Source organism: Monopterus albus, unplaced genomic scaffold (assembly GCF_001952655.1).
Source record: "Monopterus albus unplaced genomic scaffold, M_albus_1.0 scaffold328.1, whole genome shotgun sequence".
Lineage (NCBI taxonomy): Eukaryota > Metazoa > Chordata > Actinopteri > Synbranchiformes > Synbranchidae > Monopterus > Monopterus albus.
Window position 1 is genome coordinate 317689 of NW_018128208.1, and position 26214 is coordinate 343902.

The following is a 26214-nucleotide window of genomic DNA, read 5'->3' on the forward strand; positions in this document are numbered from 1 at the left end:
AGTATGGGCTGCAGAAGGACTTTGGACTGTGTTCAGTGCTCTGGCACTCTGTGAACTCAGCCATATTCGTATCTGGTCAATAACATGTTGGCCAACAGTGATGACTCTCACCTATACATCGTGGCTCAGGCTCTCTGTAGACCTGCAAGACACAGAGACACAAACATCTGCACATTCTCATGTTGTATGTTGTTACAAATTAGAGCTGAGAAATTGTTTTAGTAACAAACACACTGCATTGGTGTGGATCTACAGCATATGTATTGTGGTTTGAGTTGCTGCTTCTGATCACTGTTCAGATGCTTATAAAGATTTTGTCATATTTTGGTCTTGGAGCTACAAACGGGTACTCACACAATCACCGGTGGAAAGTAATTAAGTGCATGTAATTTAAGTGATTCTGAGCTACTTGTACTTACACCACTACATTTAGCTGACAGCTCTCATTACAGATTGCAATTCTTAATCCAATACACCATATAATCAGTGAATCAATAACATTCTATTCAAGGCTGAGTTGAGACTTTCTGACCCCTGGGGAGAAATTCACAAACTAGCCGGTAAATGAATTTCAATTAAGGCTCAACCTTTTCCAGCTGCCATATTGAAGTGATGTATGTATTAATGCATATATTCTTCTATATATTTCCATATAATATAAATTATAAGGAAAATGAGTCATTTGTCATTAGTACATTTACAGCTGCAGAAAGCACATGCAGCTACCACACTGTACACCAGTGGATTATATAATTGTATTGTATTTGCATAAAAAGATGGGAACATTTTGTAGCTTTTGGTGTTTCTCAGTCTGACTGTAAAACAGGTCTAAAGACTATTTTATTCTGCTCCAAGTCAGGAGAAATACAAACACCACTGTTAAACACCGCAGGCAGTGTGTTTTGCTCATCATTGTCTCAAATTCACATCAGCTATTTAGTCAGATGGCATCTTAGAAGCAGCATCATGGGCGGTAGTTTGAAGATGACAGACAAAGGTAACTAGAGGGAAAACACTCGGGGAGAAACAACAGAGTTTTGTTTTTCTCCCATGGCTTCCTTTAAAGTTTCCTGTGAAATTATGCCCTTGAATATAAGCATGTTATTTATTATAATGCACAGGGTGGCGAAGCTGTACATTTCAGCACAGTACAGTGAAACACACATTGGCACCTCCTGGGCTGTTGTATGTTTGGTGGCTGTTGACTGCTGTTAGAGGGTCATTGTTGTTTGCCAGTGGCCTGGCACGGAGCGTGGGGAGCCAGGCCAAACAGAGAAGGAGCCGGGTGTCCCTCGAGCCAAAGGTCCTTCACCCTGTTTCATAGTGCAGCCAAGTAGAGGACACTTCAGTCAGACAACAGACGGCATGTTTGGAGCATACAGAGCCGAGAGTCAGTACTAGAATGCAATGTTTAATCATAGCTCATACTCACTGCCAGAGAGGTTCGACAACATGTTGTACACTTGAGTTGATTCCTCAACACCAGTGGTGGAAAGTAAATGAGTACTTTTACTCAAGTAAATATAAGAGAAATTGTTTTTACCACTGGAGTGCCACACTTGTCCCTGAATCAGTTTTGGGGAAACAGGAATGTTAGAGCTTTTCCTTCCTCTTATGTCCCCTGAAATGTTGGAAATTGATAGATTCAGCACTTAAGCTGAAGAGTAGAATTGTATTGATCTCTGCTGTAACACAGAATCAGAGCAATATTTGCAGTTGTGGTTCACATGAAAACAATTTTGGCTGATTGCAATTTCTCAGACTAAAGGAGTTATGAAAGTTAAACTTTGTCATGAGTCGAGAGAAAAAGCTCAACCCTCTCAGTGAAGAATTCCCTTTATCATACCACATACACACACGCACACAAACTCGCATGCCACCCAGAAAGAATCAAGAGAAAGCATTTAATACCTCCCTCTCTTCTGAGCAAGAGGCTGTGTGTATGCACGAATCTGGCAGCTGCATTTGTGTGGAGACAAAGTGAATGGCTGCAGGCTGAAACTGTGCCACTGTATGGCTCAGGATTAGAGCTCCGGTGGCCTGTGGTGGCACAAGTAGAGCCAAGCCGGGGTATCGGTGACATGAGAGCATACGCTTGCTACAACTTCTGGATCAGAGCCCGGGAGATGAGAAGAAACCCAGTGATTTAATGCACATCTGCTCTGGTGCACGCTGGTTTTTAGCCTTAATGAGTGATGTTTATGTCCTGAGATGCTCTGAATGCATGTGATATGCGCAGTAAAATCTGATCTGTACTGTTTTAGTGAGGCTATTATCACACTACGTTTTTCAGGTTTTAGATAACTAAAGTTGAAACTATAAATGTAAGTATTCGGGCTGCATTATAGCTTTAATCGTTGGTGTTTTAATTTTTCATACTGTATTTAAATTAAATAGATTTGATTGTTAAGTTATGGGGCGATTTGGGTGTTTTGTGTCCTCCTCTGCTTGAAATCTCTTAAGTGATGAAAAAGGAGATGTGTAAAAGAAAGAACAAAAAAGAAAATACTTACTAAGATGCCTGCTAGGTGCTAGGAAAATGACAAAAGCTCTCCCTCCAGACATCTCTCTATAACTCTTGCAACCCACATCTTTTCTTCCACTAATTTTTCCCTCTTTCTCATTGTGCTTCTGTCTTTTCTCCCCCATGTCGCTCTTTGTTTCTTGCCTTTTCTTACCCTCCTGTGCTGGTTCTCCTCCCTTTTTTCAGCTGCTTCTTCCCAATATTTCATTCTCCTCTCAGGCCCTCATTTCTGCAGCTTCCTTTCCTCTTGACATTTTGGTCCGTCCCATGGTTTGTTTCTCCCCTCCCCCATCCCTCATCCTTATACTTCCACCCACTTTGCTTCCTCATCCTTTTTCACCCCCTCCTGTTACTCACACACCATGTACCGCTCAGTTACTCTTGTTTTTTTTTTTGACTCCCTCCACCCTCTTGCTTTCCCTGTATCTCCTCTTCCATTTCTTCTCCCCGGTGTGCTGTGATCATAGCCAGGCTGGCGACAGCTGCAACGGCAGACAGTCAGGCAGTGGGCACTGGTGGAGGGGAGGGAGGGGAAAGAGGGGAGAACGATGAGGGAAAAGAGGGGATGTGAGGATAAAACGGCGGGGTTGGGGATGGGTTGTTACTGTTTTCAGTGCAAGGTTTTGATCTTTACTCGCTACCATATCAGTCTGGTTGCTGTATTTGCCATCCTGATGTGCTCACACCAGCCGATTCAGATGCTGGGACCAGCACTGAGGTGTTGCCTTTGTACCTAGGCTCACTGGGATAGATGGGTGTGTAAGTAGAAAAAGGTATCGCAGGAGTTTCTCCGGGGTTTGTTGCAGCATTGGGCCTGTTTTGCTGACTTGGCGCTGTGGTAGCAGCTGTTCCACCCTGCAGGCTACACCTGTTTCAGGATGAAGAGGAGGAGGAGGAGGGGGAAAGGAGAAGAACCAGTCCTATAGATGTAGAGATGAAATGTTCTGAACACTGTCATGTTACAGTGGAGTGTTTTTAATCCTGCACTGTAAAGCAACATGCAGGAATATACTGGAATCAACTAATCTTTATTTTTAGACAACTTCTGAACTTATAAACATGTTTTGTTCTGACTTGAAAAGAAGCGTTGAACGAATGTACTGCTGAGGGTTCAGTCAGCTCATTGGATAAGATTTTTATTTGTCATTTGTCCAGTGGTCACACAATGAAATCTTAAGCTTGCTTCCATCCCAGGGTGCTGCAGACACACTTGAAATTGAATAAAACACAAAATGAAAACCACAGCATAGTTAAAAATATCTTTAAAGTCTTTAAATGTACTGAGCCTGCTTTCTCAAGTCCGTGTAGCTTGGCTAGTTTTACACTTTCAAAATGACTCAGCTAAATCACATCCTTAAAGCCAGTGGAGGCTATAAGTGTTTTTTAAAATCAGCCAAAATACTTCTGACTGCGTTAGCATCTAATGCTAACATATTTGTTTTGGTAACATTAGTAAAAATGTGTGCGTTTATCCCCAGTGTTGTGTCTTACATCTGTCTGTGATGGCTGCTATTTGCTCCTTCTCTGAGTGTGGTCATTCAAATCAGGTATGAACACCTGGTGTCAAAAACTAGTTCTGACATGGTTTAATCATTGCTCTCTCAGTGTGAGTAGCTCTCATCACATAGACTGTACATGATGTGTAAAATCAGCAGTGTCCCTTCAAACTGAAAATGATGATAGTGGAGAAAAGGATCCGCATAGGGGAATGAGGGTTTCTCTTCTCTTCTGACCCACCATCACAGTCTGCAGCCTCTGCCCTTGTTTCCATAACAGCAAGTTTGCTTTGTTCAGGTTTATTTGGGCTTCAAAAATTCAGTTAAATATGCAAATAAAATCTTAACGTGGATCAAACAGTTCACCCCAAACCTACACAAATACATCCTCGTAGTCAGCTGCATGCTGAATTAGGGAGGAAGGAAAAATAAAACAAGCTCTAAGCTCTGACAGGTTGCACCACCTACAGATCCCTGATCAGCTGATCGGACAGGATCACTCTCTCAGCTGGCTGCTCAGGTGACCACGCCTAGTACTCAGACAGCTGATTGCTCATGTTGTCATTACAGAGTTTGTTTAAGGTGAGGCAGCACCCAGAAGCAATAGCACACTGTTGAAATACCATATTAATGCTTATAAAATGCTCCCAAGTCATCATGTAAAGCAATCATAAATATATAAAAACATCAATCTTTTGAATATGGTGCTTCTTAACACAGCGGATGGCAATTTACTGGCCGTTTAAGTAGCTTTTGTTGTCATTTTTTGTAAGATTCTGGATAAAAGGATGAGCAAAGAGTTTAAATTCTGGTGTTAGATTGAAACATGACAATTTCCAGATAACATATATTGTCAAGAAAAAGTGTAACATAGTAACCTACATGTATTTTATCAGCTCCACCTCTGTTTCTTACTGACATTTTAGAACTGTGAAATTTTCAGATGTTTTTGTTCTGTTTAATCTTTTATTTCATTACCATTCAGCACACAGAGCAACAGTTATGAGCAAAATTCATCATGTTAGTAGACACTACATTCACTGGGCTCACTGCCCTGCTTCATGTCTACTGTAAACACAGCACAGCTGTATAAAAGGTTTGTGAAGTTGTTGTACACAGTCACGTCACAAAAAACACTCAGCCACTCACGTTTTTCTATCACAGGACACATTCTGTGACAATCGTGAGCAGGGAGTTTCCAGATCAGAACCACCACCTGTCAGACATCATACACTGCATTGTTTTGGTGTTATAAATGTTGATGTAAGTGGCCCTGGCATAAATCTCACCACTCATAAGACTTTTGACTGCATTCTTCTGCTTGGGCTGCAGACTAATTTGTCACCTGCCGTTACGTAATGCACTGACTAACCAGTCTGAGGAATCATTTGTCTGATTAAAGCCTTGCTGGGTTCTTCGCTATCAGTATTTAAACAGTGACTCAGTGACATTTCTCAACACTCAGCTGGGGTCAGGGTCCAAGGGCGGAGGAATAAACGGCAGGAGCTTAAAGGTTAAATCAACACTTCATCAAATGGGGCAAAAAACCCCTGCAGCTGTGTCCACACCCCAGTCAGCAGGTGTTTTTGTCAGCTGATCAATATTTATTGGTTGTGATAGCAGTTTCTGGATTGTGTCTAGGAGTGTGACATGCTGTAAAGTTTCACACTGTGTGCCTTGTCCCAGATGGCACCCTAACCCCTGTGGGCCTCCTCCAAATCAGCACTTGGTGACAAACCGGTGTATACCTATGGTGTGCCAGTCATTAATGGGTTTAAAAGATATTGGGACCCCTTCAGAAGTCAGGGCCCTTATTTTTTATTATGTGGATGGGCTGAAATTAAAACGATGGCCCCAGTTGTTTTCATTAGTGCTTTCACATCAGACCCTTCAAATCAGCAGCAAATCATGTTGCAATCATTTATGAATTTGTTGTTAATTGACTCATGTAAGGTGAAATTTGACCACTGCATTCGATTTTTAGCCACATTAGCAGCAGGGCTGCAGGGATGGCGTTGGCCTGCACTGAACTGTCTCAGTAATTGCAATGAGATTTTATACAAACACTTTGCCTCAGGATGAACTGGGCTAAAATTGATGATTTCCTGGTGTTTGTCCGGTACTTTGGTTTATGTGTAAATACCTGAAAACTGATGACATTGCATCGGTGTCAGTTGTACTCTCTGTTTTTAATGCTAATAAGCAAATGGTAGCACACTAAGATATTTAACTGAGATGGCACACATGGTACATATTGTACCTGTTAAACAGTAGCATGTTAGCATGACAGCCACTGTCACTTTACATGTACTTAAACAGTGGAGACTACAGTTTTTATTCATCTTACAATGTGGTTTTGTTACAGTGAGCATTACGGCCTCAGAGAACTGCAGCCCTGGCTACACATGCTTGTTAATCAGCTCGTCTCTCTGTAGGTTACAAGCATAGTACAGGTCACTGATAAGATAAAGCGTCACTGGTATCAGCTGTGCACAGTGAGGACAGACATAAAAGCACTGGGCCCTCTACTGAAGGCTTGTGGACCTCACAGCGAGGGTCCGTCTCTTCAGCACCGTGGCAGTAGTCTTTTTGTTTATTAGCACAATTATCACATAACTTATCAAACTGTGCCATAGTATTAAACTCTCCCTGTATGTTTGCACTGCCTGTGATATTTCTCATAATGCCTGTTGCTATGGAAGCTTGTAACCAGGGAGCTTGTCAGCATTATTTCTTGCTTTGTTCTCATTCACATGTGCTCTCTTTCGAGATAGCATTTCCAGTAGCACTGCATTGTGTAAAAGCCATGCAATCCTTGAGGATGTTTTTTTTTTTTCTTCCTCATGATTACATATGGTGTGATGCCTTCCACGCCCTTGCAGGTGCTATTTGTGTATCGCTGCACTTCAGGTTTCTGTGCTGCCAGCCGAACACAAACATGTTGATAATAGACGTATGGGTGAAACGCTGGTGGTTTGTTAAAACCTGAATGAACAAGCACAGCCGGTGCTAAGAGGCAGCATGCAGACGTTCCTGAGGTGTGAAAGTAACAGCGATGTTTTAGTTAGTCAAGAGGAGAGGCAGAGCGGGAGCAAGTGGGTGCTCACACGTTCAGTTTCTGTCAACATTCTCTGTTTCTGTCTTTCTTCCTTTCTCCCTCATCAGCCTCTCCATTTTCTGTCTTCTGTTTCCACGCTGCCCTCCACCTACTGTACGTCCTACACACAAACCAAACCAGCAAAGGTAGACTGTGAGAGGACGCACCCATCTATGTGTGCAAACACATCCCGTCCTCTCATTCTTTCTTAGTCTGTCTGGCTCCATCCTTTTCTTCTCAGAGACCGACAGAAAATGAAAGACTTGTTCCTGAGGAGACAGCTGTCACAGAGCTGACGGTACCAGGGTAGAAAGGTCAGCTACAGGATGACGGTGGCTTATTGTCACTGTCAGCAACCCGCACCTTTGGAGACTAGACACAGTCACATGGCCTAAGCATGGGGGTGGAGAGTAGCTAAGTACATTTACTCAAGTAATGCCCTCAGGTACATTACTTTGCTTTGGTACTATTACTATCTTTCTTCAAACCTGGTCATTGTGGTTAATCAAGTATCTGATCAGTTAATCTACAGGTTATATTCTCTATCCTTCTATCTGTGAGATGTGGGTGAAAATAATTAAGCATATCCACAATGACATATTTAAAACTTAAGAAAAAAGAATTTCACAATGTAAACAATGTTAAGTCCTGCATTTAAAATCTTAAGGACATTTTAGGACAAAAGTATTATCAGCAAAATGTAAAAAGGTTCTAAAGTAGAAGTACTGATTCCTCAGTAAAATGTCACTGTGACAGATATGATGTTATTGGTGCAGCATGTTGCTGCTGTAGCTGGAGGTGGAGCTAGTTTAAATGTATAGTTCCAGTTTATTTCACATACATGTTGCTGTCGTGTCTCAGTGGAGTCATGCTAACTTTGCACTGGCTACTTCTGTTGTGGAAATTTGGGTAAAGAGCAGAGAAAGCAGTGCAGCGCTCCTGTTGGTTTTACAGTAAACGATTTTAACATGAATCATTTGAAAACAGAAAGTAGCTGCCTGCTGTGGCCGTTACACTGACGTATCACGACCTGGCTGACCCGGTGCCTTTCTGTGCGGAGTTTACATGTTCTCCCTGTGCCTGCCTGGGTACTTCGTTTTCTTCGCACAATCTAAAGACGTGTCGCTTAGGTTGGCAACTCGAAATTAGTCATCACCCCGGGAAGGGCATCCGGTGTAAAAATGTAGTAAGTTTACCATGCAAATCGTCAGTTAGGTGGTAACTGATGATTTGCTGTGACCCCGAACAGGAACAGCCAGAAGATTAATTTTTATTTAAGTATCCAACATAACTTTTTCTTTTGATTACCTTTAATCTTGGCAATTCGTGGGTCCAGAAATACAACCTGAGGGGACACACATACTGTTCTATATGCTGTAATTGCTTTTCTTGTCCTGTGGAGAGCTGAGCGTTTACCTGTGTATTTCCTTCTCTGGAGGTTAAAGTCTCCAGGACCATACTGTTGATAAGTGCGGCATTAAGAGTTTCCCTCCTCGGCCAGCTGTGATAGGCAGTGACTGCTTTCCAGGGTACACTGTCTTGAGGATGGTCCTGTCCAGTTCTGTCTCTGCCTCCATCCTTCATTTCTCCTCTTCTGATTCACCTGCTCGTCTGTCCTCCACAGGATAATCTGCATTGCATTAAGCCTTTTGAGTTTCCTTTAAAAGTAGTATAACAGTAGTGGCTGTTAAGCTAGTATACTGGCCATTCTAGGCAGCTACTAGCACAAGGACATTTATGGGAAATACACCAGGTTGAAATGATCATAAAGCTACAGATATGGTTTGGCATTCTAGCCCAGTTATTCTTGACCTCAGGATCAGACAAATCTGATGAATTGACAGACGTTTAGAAGAAGAAAAACAAAAGTTGTGCTACACAAATTTTTATTAATTTCTGGGATGTCTCTCTAATCTTTGGTGCTATGTGAATCAGTTATGAAACCATTTGAGAAGGCTAGAGAGAAAATGACTGGGCAAGTTGACTGAGGCCCCACCTACACACAGCATTTTTCTAAAGGATCATGAGTCAAGAAAAGTCAGGCTAGTTAATCACTAACAATGTGTTGTTCGTGTACAGTGTGGTTTTACTTTTACTCAGGTAAAAGGTTTTAATTCCTTTTTCACCACTGCCTGACTATTAAACTATCTAGAGGCTGGCCTGACATCAGTTATTCATCCCTGAAACCGGTCTCCTGGTGAGCTTGTGGACAGGGCTGAGCACCGAGAGGCACACCTTTTTCACGTGAATGTTTTGTGTGTGTGGGTGTGTGTGTGCTGGAGTGCAAGTGCGTGTAAACAAAGACACCTCTGTGTGCGTAGCCTTTCTCCACCACCCTTTGCATACGTGTGTAGATAAGTGAGAGAGATAGAGAGAGAGAAAGCAACCCCCACCTGGCTCCCAGTGGCTGTGAACTGTGTACACTCCAAATATTTCCATAGCCGGCCCTGACGCGGAAACGAAGGAGGAAGTTATACAGTGTGCATGGAAGAGACAGACGCAAGGGAGGGAGCGCGAGTGAGAGACAGGGGAGGTGACAGGTTAACATTAATGAGTTTACAGTACATTCAAATGGATGTCACTGTATTGTACTTATATTCAGACACACGCTGTCAAGAGCAGGAATAACAAACACACTGGTCCGACCGCACCTGTACTGTAAACACAACTGTGTGATTGAACATGTATACTATATCATTTACATGCTTTCTGACACAGTTTTACATATTAGAATAGACCTGGACATAAAACTGGATTTCCTTTTAAACTCCAACAACAGCTTGGCACGGCATCTAGAAACATATTTCACACGGTAGTTGTGCCCTAATAGTTTCTTGGAGGTTTGCTGGAAAAGAACCATATAGTTTATCACTGATTACAGAAAAATAAAGACAAAGTTATGTTGCTTTAGTTAGTTAGTTAAACTAACTGAGTTTGTTATTGATTTCCACATTAAATGAAAGGAAATGCTCCATTTAAACCCCAGTGAAATATTTACTGCTCGTCATTTACCATTGTAAAGTTTATTATTAATCTGTGCTGATTTGTGTGTTTCTTTATAGACGCGTTTTACATTTGCATGTTTAGCTCCCCTGTTTCCTCTGAATCAAAGTGTCATAACATTTAGACATGACTGGAAGTGTACCAACTGATCACGCTCTATTTTACCTGTAATTACAGGTTTCTGTCCTGTGAAACTGAACATGTTCCTGTGCAGCCACAGGGTTTACACTGTGATCATGTGTGATACATGAAGCCCCCTGTGCTGTTTGTGTTCTGGCTCTGTCCCTTGCCCCCTTGTCAGAGAGCATTCATATATCTGAAATGGCTCAAAATCAGAGTATCTGTAGTTGTGGGTTGTTGTCTGATATGTACTGTGCGTACAGCCCTGTCACCTTTTAACACCAGCGTTTCTCTTCCCTCTTTGTCCTTGCCTTCTCCTCTTCCTCAGTCCTCATCCTGGAGCCGGTGGAGCAGGACGACCTGAGCGGGAAAACTCTGAAGATCACCGACTTTGGCCTGGCCAGGGAGTGGCACCAGACCACCAAGATGAGTGCAGCGGGGACCTACGCCTGGATGGCCCCTGAGGTCATCAAACTCTCCTTGTTCTCCAAGAGCAGCGATGTGTGGAGGTACAGCACTCACCTGTGTGTGTGTCACTGTATTCCCGTGTTGCACAGTGACAGAGTGCTCCAACCCGACTGCCTAGGGAGACGCTCTGTGTCACACTAGTGAGATTCTGACCATATGATAATAGCAAGTCAGTTTAATATTAAGATTATTAGGCAATTTTTATGTTGCTTTCGGCGGCCAAGCAAGTCAAGGCTAACAGGCCCTGCATTTAAAGTGCTACTTTAGAATTTAAGTATAATCAATGTACTTAAGGGATCAGAACTAAAAGTACTCATAACTTAGAAAAATGTTCTGTGTGAATGTTATACCATTATATATTATATTACTGGATTATTCTTCTCACATATTAATCTGTAAGTGGCATTTTACTGTTGCAGTTGGTCGAGGTGGAGCTAAATTGACATATTTCAAATTAGAAATAGAACTTTTCTCCTTCTGCCTGTAAACTAAATTGCTTCCTGCAGTGCTTGAAGTGGGGAAAAAGTGCCAGTACTCCCCTTATGTCTGTGTGTAATATTCAGCCTATTGTATTTACAGCTTGCGCTGCTCCAAATTGGCCAAATAACAGATATAGTCCGTCCTTCCATCCATTATCTATAGCGCTTATGTACAGTATGTACACCCTGGACAGGTCACCAGTCTATCACAGGGCTGACATGTAATAACAATTATAGGTTTAAAAGAGTACCACTGGCAGCCTGTGAGAAGTACCAGTATGCAAGGAAAATTGCCAGTACGCACAAGAGTAAACTGTGCTGGTACGGCATACTGGTGTATACCAAGCCACTTCAAGCTGGTTTCTTGCCATAACAACACACTGGGTCATGGTCTTTCAGTGACAAATTCATTCATTGTGTGAGGTTAACTTGCTGGAAATGTGTGGAGCTTTCTGCTGCATCTCATGGCCTTCATCAGTTAATATTACCTAACCTACACCTGGAGCTCTGGTCGCTGATAAGAGGTGGTCATCCTGTTCAGTGATGGTTTGTGGTGTCAGATGTGTCATAGAAACATAGATATGACAAAACATTTTTCTTGTCTCTCTCTCTCTCTCTCTCTCTCTCTCCTTGTAGTTTTGGTGTGTTGCTGTGGGAACTGCTGACCGGAGAAGTTCCCTACCGAGAGATAGACGCACTGGCAGTGGCTTATGGAGTTGCCATGAACAAGCTCACACTTCCTGTCCCTTCAACGTGCCCTGAAGCTTTTGCTCAGCTGCTGGGAGGTAAACAGGCCTGGACAGTAGGGGTGAAGATTCACCTTGCAAAGAATCCTAGTGCACCGTTAACTGTGGTAGAGCTCTTGTTTCATAGTTCAGGTCGTCTATGTTTAAACACACACCTGCCAAGTTATTCCTAAGCTATATTTTTTCAAGGGCAAGCTGCAGGCCGGATTTTATGTCTAATAATAAAACCGTGGGAGCTGTTCCTCACACAGCCGCCCTCCTCTGCTCCTCTCCATCTTATCCATGTTCATCCACTAATCCCTCGCTGCTCTCTACACTCTGTTTACTCCTGTACTCATCTCACTTTCATCTCCCCTCACTCCAGCTTTATCCGCATTCCCCTTATTGTAATTTATTTTACCTGATAAATAAGCATCACCTGGTGAAGAAAATGTTTTGTGAAACTGCTCTCTCCATCTGCACACCTCTGAGGTTTTACAGTTTGTTTTTGCCTTGAGTTGTGTCAGACCTGTAGTAGATGTTTGTGGCTGTGGTGATTAGGGGTGGATCGGGAAGATAATTTGGATGGGGTGGCCAAACTGGGGCACAGGCTCAGAGAGGGGTGGCACATTTGAAATACACGTAAAAAGTCAATTAAACCCCTAAATTAACGAAATAATAACATACTTTATTTAAAGTCAAACTGGTTATTTACTGTAAACATGAGACACACATAGTGCTTTCTTCAGCTAACTTTGGCTGCACTCCTTATTTACTCTACCTGCCGGGGACATCGCTGCTACACAGTGGTTTCCCCCCACTGAGGTGAATCGTGCCAAGTGCTCCACAACAACACAGTCTGAGAAATTAATGCAAATGCCATGCTGGACGCATGATATAAAATAAAACTAGTTTGGCCAATATCAATCATAAAACACCAGAAGAATGTTAGTTGTACTTAAGGCAACACTGCATCAGTGGGTCTCATTCACCAAATGGTCTTAAGAATAAATTTGTTTGTAAAACCCACTTATGAACATACTGGTGTTCATCACTGTTTTCTTATCTCAACCTTGTTCTTAGGTAAGAACAGAAACTGCGCACACTCAAGAGCACACGCACACACATTTGAGCGCTGACGTGTGTGTGAGATAACTGGTTATTTTGTTTTCTTCCATTCTACAATTGTGTAATATTATAGGTTTTAAAATACAATAACAGTTTTGTCATTATTAGTATTTCTTTAATATGTTTCCTATTATTTTACAAATCATTATCTTTTAAAATGAATAAACACTAATGTGATTATTTGTAGGTTAGAATTAGGAAACTAAACACGTTTAAGTGCTCATCTCTATTTCTAATTTCTGTTAATATCTTTAAGTGTCTCTCGGATGTTTTGGCCGGAGCTGAGGTCATCTGTGGAAACGTTTGGTTGTCCAGCACCACGTCTGAGATCAGACTCAGGGCAGTTAAAGGGACCTGGGGCCACACATGGAGTCTGCTCAGCTGACGGCATCCGATAGAGCCGTGCATGACTCAGATGTGCTGGTCCAGCTCAGATAACTCTGGGCCAGCCTGTCCTCCTCCACTGGTTTGCGTCTCTCTTCCCTGTTTGTTTTGTTGCCTCAGATTCTTTTTATTTCATCTTTTTATTTCATCAGTTGTGCGCCCTTCTCCTTATACAGCCTTCACTGAACGAGTTCGAGCATCCCATGTGTCTACTGACGCCACTAAATATGGCAGCTCATTTGTTGTTCTCCACCTCATAACTGCTCAGGGTTTTCTTCGGTTTGGAGTTCATTGCTTTAGATTTTCATTGTAGAATTCCTTTCTCAGCATCTCTTTTCCGTTTCTGTCTGAGATCTGTGCATATGGCCCTGCAGTCTCATGCCCTTTTATGGACCTTGGTAGGGTGTTGACCTGTGCTAACTAGGAACGACCAGCACGCACTTTCAACTTAGGAGCACATGGGATTCATCAGTATAAGAACAGAGGTGCAAACAATTCTGCTGTTTAAGATTATGTTCATGAATGAGATGTAGAAGAAAAACCTACAAATAAATTTAGGAAACAGGAAGATGTTGGTGAAAAACATCCAGTGTTTTTCATTTTTCGTTCATTAATACTGACATGCATCACATTTTGACTCTGGCAGTGGTTGCACTAGAGGTGTGACTCTCTGGCTCCGCCCATGGTGGTCATCAGTCACATGACTGTAGGTGTGCCCCATGTTTCTGCAGTACTGTCGGTCAGGGCCTGGCTCAGGGTAGCTGCCATATGCTGCCCCATCTTTCTCTCTTCCACTCCTCCTGTTGCCTGCTCTGCTGCCAGAACATACTGAATTACCCAGACAGGGGTTCGGTCTTTTTTGTATTATGTTGATGACCTGACTGTGTGATGTGCTTTATTTATTTAATATGTATGTGTGAGACCTGTTTTTAAGCTATGTTGTTAGCAGGAACTCCAGTGCCACAAACAGAAGGATGGACTTGACAGTTTTGGTCTTTTCTCAGGGTTTGTTATCAGTATATTAACACCAGTTCTATCCTTTAAGCTAGAGTGTCAGCTGAAAGTGTGCTGCTCAGTCTGGACAGTCAAACGTTTGTGAATGGACACTGGCATTCAGCATATTTCTGAGTAATAAAACAGGAACCAAAGCCAGGAGAAGGGGACTGCCTTATACTGTACATTAAAACATACCTGTAGCTATAGTTAAGTCTGTTGTTTCAAAAAAGTATTTCATTGCTGCAGAGAGACAAAAACTAAATAGACGGGTGAATTGTTTCAGCTAATATACACATTATCTAATCATCTGCAACATTAATGGTGGCATCCATCACACAAACATTTTACCTTACATGTTTGTTGGTAATATTAGGTGTACCACTGTGTATCATTGGCTCGGGGTTATAAAATACAGAACAGATGACACTAACCTAAGAAATCACCTGTAATTAAAACACATATTTTCCTCTCTCATCTCCTGCAGAGTGCTGGAGCCCCATCCCTCACAGCAGGCCCTCATTCACCAGCATCCTGAGGCGGCTGCTGGCCATCGAGCAGTCGGCCATGTTCCAGATGCCTCTGGAGTCTTTCCACTCCTTACAGGAAGACTGGAGGCTGGAGATCCAGCAGATGTTTGATGAGCTCAGGGCCAAAGAGAAGGTGAGATATGCAAGCACACATCAGTCAGGTCTTATCAACTTCAGTGTGGAGTTTAGGTACTTGTACTTTGAGTATCATCTTTTTAAGCCCCATTATACTTACTTATATTTTTAACCCACTGTGTTTATTCGATAGTTTTCTTTACTAATTCTTTTGCACATTAATATTTTTACATACAAAGCATATGATGACCTTACAAATACAATGCTTTGCTTTAAATTAAAGTATACAGAAAAAAAATCTGTAGTTCCAGGAACTGTAACTACACTGTGTTGTAGTATTTTATTTAGGGTGTTTTCAGACACATTTCTTATTGAAGGTGGGAGGAATCTCACCATGTCACTATCTGTCTGAGGTGCGTCTGCAGGTTAGAATTAGCCACAGGCCTTTTGCACAAAAAGGTGTGAGGAGAGGTGCTGCTACCCTAACACCTCACTCCCCCTTTAAGGAGCTGAGATCCTGGGAGGAGGCGCTGGCCCGAGCAGCCGAGGAGCAGAGGGAGCAGGAGGAGCAGCTGAGGAGGAGAGAGCAGGAGCTGGCAGAGAGGGAGATCGACATCGTGGAGCGAGAGCTGAACATCATCATCCACCAGATGTACCAGGAGAAACCCAGGGTGAAGAAGAGAAAGGGCCACTTCAAGAAGAGCAGGTTACTGAAGCTGGGCCGAGACGGCAACAGCATCAGTCTGCCCTCTGGTGGGTGGAAGTAGGAGCTGCAAGAAAAAATACTTACAAATATAAAAAAACCATTAATCTAAACTATATGTGTATATACTTAGTCTTTTTTGATTAATAAAGAACAAAGAGTTGGATTGAACCTGTGTAACTTACATGGACTAATAATGGTTTTCATTAACCAGTTTATATTGTAATATATTTTGAATCTGGTATTAATGGTTAAAACTTGTGGCTCTAAACAAATAGGCTTCCATTTTGCCTTTGTCATTTCCTCTCCTGTACCATTATTTCAGGCTTCTACTTTCTACAGTGAAAAATTGGGCAGTAGTAACACGGTTCTCCTACTGTACTGTCTTGTCATAGTATTTTGAAGACAGGACAACAACACAGTGATTTATCTGTATCATCAGTGTTACACACATGGCCACTTTTGAGGAAAGTGTGGTTGAAATGTTGACAAATTATCGTAGCTTGGTGTGTGGTCAACTTCTCTTCAGAATAAATCACTGCCATTGCCATCACCTATCTCCTAGTGTGCATTCACCAATAAATCATCATCATATTTATATGACACCGTTAACTGTCAACATTGTAAAATAATACATGTAAATCTACAGTATATAGAAAATGTTTATATCATGTGGCATATGGCATAATGGAAAAGACTTGGAATGACGTGCAATAAAAAAGGCTCCAGCCTCATTATGTAAACACCAGCACTCACCAAGGTGCCTCTGTGTGACTTGTTGTAATGTGACTCTTACCTGTTTGCCACATTTTCTTCTGTTTGTGCGCTGCAGGCTTTGAGCATAAGATCACAGTGCAGGCGTCTCCCAGTGTGGACAAGAGGAAGAGCCAGGGCAGCGAGAGCACCACCCCACCTGCCAGCCCGGGGGTCATACCCCGACTGAGAGCCATCCGATGTGAGTGCAAACACACAAAGTGAATGTTAGATGGTTTTTTTTCCCATCAATTGCATATTTTCTTTTTTTAAACAAAACATTAGTATTGTAGCTCAGATAAAAAGACAGCCTATGATGACCGTGTGCTTCTATTCTGCTCACCACTCGCTGGTCTTCAACACTGTCCTCTGTAGCTGTGTACATGAAACACTTCCTCAGAGGCACAGCACAAACTAGGTGAGCGAAATAAAAGCTAGGGCACAGAGCGCAGTCAGAGACTTCGTGCCTCCTCATGGATCAGCAGCATCTGCAGCTGATCCTCCTTGATGTACACTCCAAAACAAGGACGCACCACCTGTGGGTCGGAGGTGTTAGCATAAAACACACATATCTACATATAACTGAAAATGGTTCCTACACAGCCTGTTTCCAAACTGAGCAACCCAGGCTCAGCCCACCCAATCACAGAAACAAGAGGGGCTTTCTTAGAAATAAAGCAAAACAGGAGAAAAAACTCAATAGAAATCAATATCATCCATGGTCATGTGCTGCCTTCCACCATCCTTTAAGTATTTTTCTGTCCTGACAACTTGGTATTTGACAAACAGTAACTTGATATGAAACAACTTTTCCTCACTTTGTCACCCAGTCCTAAAGCAGGCTCTGCCGACCTCTTTCAGATCAGGAGGTCAAGAATCATTTGCTGCCCAATCATCAACAGTATGACAGTGAATGTTTGATTTTGGGGCATACACATAGCACACGTGGAGCGTACTTTCTCCTCCACTATGTTTCCTGCAGAATCTCTAAACCCATTCTGTGTAACCTACTGTGGGTTCAGCTGTAGTGGCACAGTTCAGGAGTTACTGCAGATTTGGCACATCCCTTTCCAAATACATTTATTTCCTCCATATTCCAGCAGCATTCTGTGACATTTAGATGCTTCACCTTCTTCACCAAGAACCTCAAGAATTTACTAAACTCATCTGCTGATATGACCAAAAAATATGTGCATCTTGCAATATGTGGTGCAGTTAAGAATATGCTATGTTTTCTGGATGCTTATTCTGTTTGCACTGGTGCAGTGACACCAAGTGATGGCAGTAAGACGTGGGGCCGCAGCGCTGTGTGCAAGAAAGAAGACCTGACGTCCAACAAGAAGAAAGGACGCACCTGGGGGCCGAGCTCCACCCACCAGAGAGAAAGGGTCGGCGGCGAGGAAAAGTATGTACATACTTGCTAAAGTTCTGAGTTGTTGTTAATGAAGCTAGTAGAAGTGATTTACACTGAACAAGATTCACAGGTTCCTTCACAGCTGAGGTTTACATGTAAACACTGAAAGGTAACACGGTCCCTTTTGACTAAACTCAGATAGGGACACATCGGTGAGACAGAAAGGAAGAAACCTAGTGCAGAAAGTTACAGCTCTGAACAGATAATATTAATATTAACAGTAGGACAGTGCTTTCTGGTTAAGTATCAGAACAAAGTGACAAAACAACAACAGTGACAAAAATTAAGTCACAGGGATCCAGTTTTCTGTTCATCTACTGAGAAAACAATTAGCTCCTTGTCTTGTGTGTTTGTGGACAGACTAGTGCTCGTACCGGAGCTTTTCTATCACTATCTTGTTACTGTCAATGGAAACAGAGCGACTGTCTCTGGGGATTTGGCAAAGAACACCTATATTGTTTCATATGAGGTGAAGCTCTAAATGTTATTTTTGTAGCCCTGTTTGACTTAATTAAAAATTCATCTGTTAACTTGATTTCAATGCAGTGTTCTCTGTTTACAGGCTGAAGTCACTGGGTGAGGGAAGCAAAGTGTGGTCGTCCAGTGCACCGAACCTGGGCAAATCCCCCAAACATGCACCTATGACTGCTGGCTTCTCCAGCTTGAATGAAATGGGTGAATCTTTATTTTTCATTATAAGATGCACATCACTAAATGAGTAAGAAACCTCATCTTAACCCTTTCTGTTCTCTCTTTAACAGAGGAGGGTAGTGAGTTTGAAGAATCGCCGGGGTCCTTGCAGCCATCAGAGACCAGTAGTAATGGGGCCATGGAGGACTCGGGGCCCCTGTGGGGCAGCCTGGGGCCCAATACGGTAACTGCTGTTGGTTACACAAGCTCCTGCCAGATTGCTGGAGGCCTGGGGGCCGGTGTGGGCTACCAGGATTCGCTTCGCCGCTGCAGCCAGAGGAAGAAGAGTGATATGTTGATGTTGGGTTGTGCCTCTCTACTCGCATCTGTCGCCCTCGGACAAGACCTGCTGCAGCTGGGAAAACTACAGGTAAGGAAGCTTCAGGTGAACTGAAAACAACACACAGTGGTGTTTTCGATTCACAGAGGCCTTTACTGACAGGTCAGTATTTCTTGGGTAGGCGATGGCACACCTTGAAGGAAAAGGCCAATATTTTCAACCCCGCAACTGGTGGAAATTACATACTGTAATAAATAAAGTCCCATAAAGTACAACACAGTTAAGAGGAGAAAAAGGCTACAGTCATGATAGAGAACAAGTGCAGATGTCCATATATTGACAGGTTATTGCTTAGTCCCATGCATTTATCTTTTTCTATTAAGAAACTAATATAGCCATGAATATGGTAACGTGATATTTTTTGCAGCAGCAGTCAAATAATATACGATGTTGTTGTGATGATAACGTCAAGGAGGAGTCATCATTCGGTAGAAGAAGCACAGGGTCAACAAGGTATTTTGTGTTGTTAATGAAGCGACAAGTGCAAGATACACGTCTCCAACACTACGATAGACCCAGTATATAGTGTGTTCAGCCTTGTTTAACCTGATTTAACTGTGTCTGTCCCTTAACACTCTACGCTTTCTGGTTATTGATTGAGATCTCGCCAGTATGAGATTTTATTGTTTTTCAATTTTTTTATTGTCTTTTTATTTTCACTCCATCTGCAAATAGCATTCCCCTGCAGAATAATAAACTTTCACATTATGTTCATTCAAACATTTATTATTTCCTTTTATTGGTTCCCTGTGCTGTTTACATGACAGCCTCTCTCTGCAGACAGTCATTTCTATTTCTATTTCTACTTGCAGTAATAAAACAAATTAAAAGAGATAAGTATCGTAACATGGTCAGAATGCATCTATTCTGCCTTTCAGGCTTCAAATTATTTTGTTTGAAGGTTTAGTTTAATCCTTTAAGGGAAATACGTAAGCTTCAGCTAATTTCTTGGTTTATGATACACTCAAGACGTAAGACACAACAGTTCACGGCTTTCTTGCAAGCTTCGGTGCTCCTTGGGTTAGCATAATCAGTAAGTTTCTGGTGCTATGTTTACTCTATGTATCATTATCTTGTGTCGTTTTAATACAGTGTGTAGTTTGAGTGTTTCTTTACATTGACATTAACACATCCCGTTCTCTGTGTGTATTGGCAACACTACGTTAGCATTCTGTTAGCATTTGTAGCCATCTTGCTTCGGTCTTTTATCCTCTGTTACTACAATGTTAACTTAGTGTGTCGTGACTTCTAACGTCAATTTATGTGTAATGTATTCGGATCACATGTTAAAACGAACATGTCCTTTATTTCTGTTTCAGTTTTACAACAAAGAGGAAAGAAAGTATAAATTAGAGTTCTACAATAGAGCTACAAAGAATTATTCTTCATCGTCTCCGGAGTTTTCCTCTGTGGGCCTCTTGTGTTTAGCTCGCTGCATAAGCTAAGCAGCTGACGTTTAGCTGAGGGCAGAAGCGTAAAAATGATTATCTTCACATCCAGTGTATTGTCTGGGAGCTGATTCAGTGTCGTCTAAGATGTCACAGCAGGGAGGTGCTACGCAGTTTTCCCAACTGGAGGTCAGATCGCAGTGCAGATCAGTCACATCATACCGGTCGAGCGGCTCAGCAGCAAGCCTATCCGCTGCTCAAGCCAGAGCCAACGCTGAAGCCGCCTGTCCTAGAGTTCAGTATGCCATACGGCAAGTGAGTATGGAAGTTGAGAAGGCACGTGTGGAGGCAAACCTCCACGCTCTGAAGCAAGAGGCAGAGGCTGAAGCAGCGCTTGCTGCAGCAATAGTTCTAGAAGCTGCAGCTGCAGACCGACTTGACCTCACAGAGCCGCATGTCACAGGACATCCTGCCTCAATGACTGCTGCAATTGATCGCACGGAAGAATGTGTAAAAGCCCACTTCCACGATAATGCCAACAGCAGAAGTCCATGTTCCACAATGCCACAGGGGATTTAAACTTGAAATACAGTGAGGAACTTGATCTGCTCACCAAATGGCTTAGTGGCGAGTCTCTCCAACATGCTTTAAGAATTAGAGCTGTCCATGTCAACAATCCCGCAGCAGGGCTGCAATGGCTGTGGCAAAGGCTGGATAGAAACTATGGCTCGCCAGAGGTAATTGAGGCTTCTCTGTTCAAGCGTCTGGAGAGCTTCCCCAGGGTCTCCCCCAAAGACAACCACCTTTTAAAGGAGCTTGCTGACCTCCTTCTGGAACTGGAAGCGGCGAAAAATGAAGGCTGTCTACCAGGTCTCAGCTTTCTCGACACATCAAGAGGAATAAACCCGATAGTAGAAAAGCTCCCACATGGCCTACAGGAGGCATGGTTCAAACACGGGACAAAAGAGACTGTAACGTTCACTATCCGCCCTTTTCCTGTTTTGTGCAGTTTGTAAACGACCACGCTGAAATGAAAACGGACCCAAGCTTTGTGCTACAAAGTTATAACCAGCCACCACTAAAAACTGAAAGGACACTAGTTAAACAGACACGGTCCAGGATTCCCATAACTGCTAACAAAACGCAGGTTCGCTCACTCAATCACAAACTCACTACACGCCCTCTCAATCCTGACACTCAGTGCCCAATCCACAAAAGGCCACATTCACTTGCCAAATGCAGGGGGTTTAGGATGAAGACGCTGGAAGAAAGGAAAGGTATGCTCAAAGAACTCGGTGTGTTACAAGTGTCTCTCCTCGACAGACCACAGGGATAAGGACTGTAAAGCAGTCATCCGCTGTGCAGAGTGCAACAGTGATGATCACATTTCAGCAATGCATGCTAGGCCACCACCGTGGACAGTTTTGGACTCTGGTGCCTCGCTCGAGGTCCATGGCGGGGAGCCAGATCCCCAAAGCAACATTTTGACCACATCCAACTGCACAGAGGTGTATGGAAATTGATTTCAAGGAAAGTCTTGTTCTAAGATTTGTCTCGTGAACGTGTTTCCTAGTGCGTCACCTGAAAGGAAGATAAGAATGTATGCCATGTTAGATGACCAAAGCAACGTGTCTCTAGCTAGATCTCACTTCTTCGATACGTTCAACGTGCACAGCTAGGCTCTCCCATACACAATGAAGACATGCTCTGGCTTATCCAACGCAATGGGACGCAGATCCCACGGCTTTGTTATTGAGAGCATAAATGGTAAGACCTTGATGCCTCTGCCAACACTCACAGAATGCAACCAGATTCCAGACAACAGGAGTGAGATTCCTACCCCAGAAGCTGCTGCTGCCCACCCTCATCTGCTGCCTGTAGCATCACAAATACCACCGCTGGACTCATCAGCAAAGATCCTCCTCCTCCTAGGGCGTGACATCATTAGGGCTCACAAAGTCCGCAGTCAGGTAAACGGCCCGCACGAAGCCCCTTACGCCCAGAAGCTCGACCTCGGGTGGGTTATCGTTGGAAATGTGTGCCTCTCTGGAGCTCACAAACCCACAGTGAACTCTTTGGTCGGCCAAGCTTTCTTCCCCCCGGCAGCAGCAAAATTCACGTGAAAGAAAGTCTTACAGAGGGAGGTAGCCACTTGGAGAATGCAAAGGTTAAGGATGAACTGGGGAAACACATCTTCAGGAAAACAGCAGATGATGACAAACTGGCGCTCTCCATCGATGATGAACTGTTTTTGAACATTATGCACGATGAATTCAACAAGGACGAATCAAACCACTGGGTGGCCCCTCTCCCTTTTCGCTCTCCCCGACAGCGATTACCCAACAACAGAGAGCAGGCTCTCAGTCGCCTGAGGTCACTGCGAAAGACGTTAAAAAGAAAGCCAGAGATGAGAGAGAATTATGTGGAGTTTATGCAGAGAATGTTCGGCAAGGGACATGCAGAACATGCCCCTCCCCTCCGACCTGGTCAAGAGTGTTGGTATCTCCCCAGCTTTGGCATTTATCATCCTCAAAAGCCAGGAAAGATAAGAATAGTTTTTGACTCAAGTGCTCGTTTTTCCAATGCCTCCCTCAACCAAGTGCTGCTTAAAGGGCCAGACCTCAACAACAGCCTGACGGGCGTCCTTCTCCGGTTCAGAAGCGACCCATATGCTGTGATGGCAGACGTGGAACAAATGTTTCACAACTTCCTGGTCAGAGAGGACCATCGTGACTACCTGCGCTTTCTTTGGTTCCGAGATCATGACTTGGATGGAGAAGTGGAAGAGTTTCGCATGACAGTTCATGTGTTCGGAAACTGCCCATCACCATCAGTCGCTATCTATGGGCTCAAAAGGACGGCTATGGAGGGGGAAGGAGAATACGGCACGGACGTGAGAGAGTTCATTGAACATCATTTTTATGTGGATGATGGACTGAAATCATTCCCCTCTGAAGCTCAGGCCATCGAAGTGCTGCACAGAGCTCAAAGAATGTTAGCCCAGTCCAACATCCGCTTGCACAAGATCTCATCGAACAGTTCTGCAGTCACTAGCGCCTTCCCAGATGAAGACCTAACCACAGGCCTGCAGGGACTTGAACTAGGTCTAGACTCACCACCCATGCAGCGTAGCCTAGGATTAGGCTGGGACCTCTCTAAAGACTTGCTGTCATTCCAAGTCAAAAGTTGTGACAAGCCCTTCACCAAGCGCAGCATGCTGTTGGTGGTCAACAGTCTATATGACCCCCTCGGCTTCGCTGTGCCAGTCAGCATTGAAGGCCGCGCCATTCTGAGAGAGATCTCATCTGACGTGGCAGAGTGGGACGCCTTACTTCCAAAGGGAAAGCGAGACAAGTGGCGACAATGGAAAGACTCTTTAGAACGCTTACAACAGCTCGAGATTCCCAGAATGTACACATCTATTCCATTGTCTGAAGCGCAAAGAAAGGAGATTCACGTTTTCTGTGACGCATCCACAAAGGCGGTTGGTGCAGTTGCCTACTTAAAGCTCACGTCCTCCACCGGATACATTGCAAAGCCAGACTTGCTCCAAAACCAGACATCTCCATCCCTAGGCTGGAACTCTGTGCTGTGGTGCTCGCAGCAGAAGTGGCAGAATTAGTCCAACATGAGCTATCTACTACAATTCACAAGGTGAACTTTTATACAGACTCTAAAGTAGTGCTTGGATACATTTGCAATGAAGAGTGTATGTCCACAATCGGGTCGAACGCATCAGGCATTCAACACAGATTCACCAGTGGCATTATGTGCCCACACACGTAAACCCGGCGGACCAGGCTACTTGAGGGCTATCCACCGAGCGTCTGCCTGACTCCACGTGGCTCAGTGGACCCGCATTCCTCACTCGCTCAGATCATCATCAGACACAGCATGAGGCCTTTGTCCTCATAGACCCCGAGGCTGATCCTGAACTGCGCCCAGAAGTTGTGTCCTGTGCCACCACCCTGATGAAAGACAAGCTTGGGACTGCAAGGTTCGAACGATTCTCCAGCTGGAGTCGTCTGGTAAGAGCTATGGAACGGCTACAACACATTGCAAAGGTGTTCACCAAGGAAACAGACAGCAACTGTCATGGATGGCACATGTGTGATGCTCACCTTGAGGAAAATCAGCTTCAAAGGGCTAAGGTCACCATCATTCACTCAGTTCAGAGAGAAGTCTATGCAGGCTTAATCAGACACACTGAGCAAGAGAAGTCTATCAAGAAATCAAATCCACTTTGGAAGCTAAGCCCATTCACAGACAAAGACAAACTGCTTAGAGTCGGTGGACGGCTGAAAAGAGCACAGTTCACTTCACATGAGAAACATGCCATTCTCATCCCTGGAAAACACCACACAACTCAGCGAATAATAAAACACTTTCATGGAAAGGTACTGTACACCACCAAGGCAGACACTTTACCGAAGGTGCAGTCAGAGCTGCTGGGTTTTGGATTGTGGGAGCAAAGAGAGTCGTCAGTAGTGTGATCTTCAACTGCGTCATTTGCCGCAGACTAAGAGGCAAAATGCAAGACCAAATCATGTCTGACCTACCAGAAGACAGGACACAGGCAGACCCTCCTGTCACCTATGTGGGTCTCGACGTGTTTGGCCCATGGCCAGTCACAGTCAGAAAAACAAGAGCTAGCCAGGCGGAAGCCAAAAGATGGGCGGTCATCTTCACATGTATGAGCATCCGTGCTATACACATCGAAGTAATAGAATCTATGGACACATCGTGCTTCATCAACGCACTACGCCGCTTCGTAGCCATCAGAGGCGATGTCAGATTGTTCAGATCTGACTGTGGAACAAACTTTGTGAGTGCCTGCAGGGAGCTACAAATTGGCAGAAAAGGGTGTCTCAACGACAAAATAAACGCTCATCTAAAAGACTCTGGAAGTCAGTGGCAGTTCAACCCCCCTCATGCGCTTGAGCCTGGGAACGCATGATAGGATCACATGCCGTATCTTGGATTCAATGCTGTTGCAACATGGACATGCAAAACTCACACATGAAGTGCTAGTTACATTCATGGCGGAAGTGACTGCCATTGTCAACGCACGACCACTTACAACAGTTTCCACAGACCCCGAGCATCCAGAGATTCTCACCCCTGCGATGCTACTCACACAAAAGACTGACGCACCTCCGGCTCCCCCAGGTCAGTTTGAGGGTCCCTTCTCAGAAGACAGTGGAGGCGGGTCCAGTACCTGGCCAACCTCTTCTGGGGACGGTGGCAACGAGAATATATCAGTGGACTACAGGACCGTCGCAAATGGAGAACGCCAAAACGCAATCTTCAGACTGGAGACGTCATGCTACTCAGAGATGTGCAAGAGAAGAGGAATGAGTGGCCTCTTGGACTCGTCACAAAGACCTTCCCAGGCCAGGATGGCAGAGTCAGGAAGATAGAAGTGAAGGTCATCCGCAAGGGCGAACAGAGACTGTATCAGAGACCCATAAATGAAGTCGTCCTGCTTGTACCTTTGGACAGTGCATGAAAAAAAAAACTATGGACTCTGAGTATCCATTATATTATTTGTTGCCAGACATTATGCATGGTGACATCTCTTAGATGTCAGACGAGGAGTATTCTGCCTTTCAGGCTTCAAATTATTTTGTTTGAAGGTTTAGTTTAATCCTTTAAGGGAAATACATAAGCTTCAGCTAATTTCTTGGTTTATAATTCCCTCTAGTGGGCGAGCGTCTCCAACGGGAACTAAGTTTATATCCAGTTTTAGCCCCGATGTTTTTAGGGATACACTCAAGACGTAACACACAACAGTTCACGGCTTTCTTGCAAGCTTCAGTGCTCCTTGGGTTAGCATAATCAGTAAGTTTCTGGTGCTATGTTTACTCTATGTATCATTATCTTGTGTCGTTTTAATACAGTGTG

General features: G+C 43.7%; 1 protein-coding gene across 1 annotated transcript in view; it reads left to right on the top strand.

Annotated features, from left to right (window-relative positions):
• Positions 1 to 26214, top strand: part of map3k10 (mitogen-activated protein kinase kinase kinase 10) — a 43636-nt gene that overhangs the window by 12303 nt on the left and 5119 nt on the right. Inside the window, exons 2-9 of the mRNA XM_020624490.1 lie at positions 10569 to 10749; positions 11824 to 11972; positions 14905 to 15080; positions 15529 to 15775; positions 16558 to 16680; positions 17745 to 17883; positions 18455 to 18567; positions 18654 to 18952. Coding sequence (XP_020480146.1) covers positions 10569 to 10749; positions 11824 to 11972; positions 14905 to 15080; positions 15529 to 15775; positions 16558 to 16680; positions 17745 to 17883; positions 18455 to 18567; positions 18654 to 18952 — 1427 coding nt within the window. The remainder of the gene's footprint in view (positions 1 to 10568; positions 10750 to 11823; positions 11973 to 14904; positions 15081 to 15528; positions 15776 to 16557; positions 16681 to 17744; positions 17884 to 18454; positions 18568 to 18653; positions 18953 to 26214) is intronic.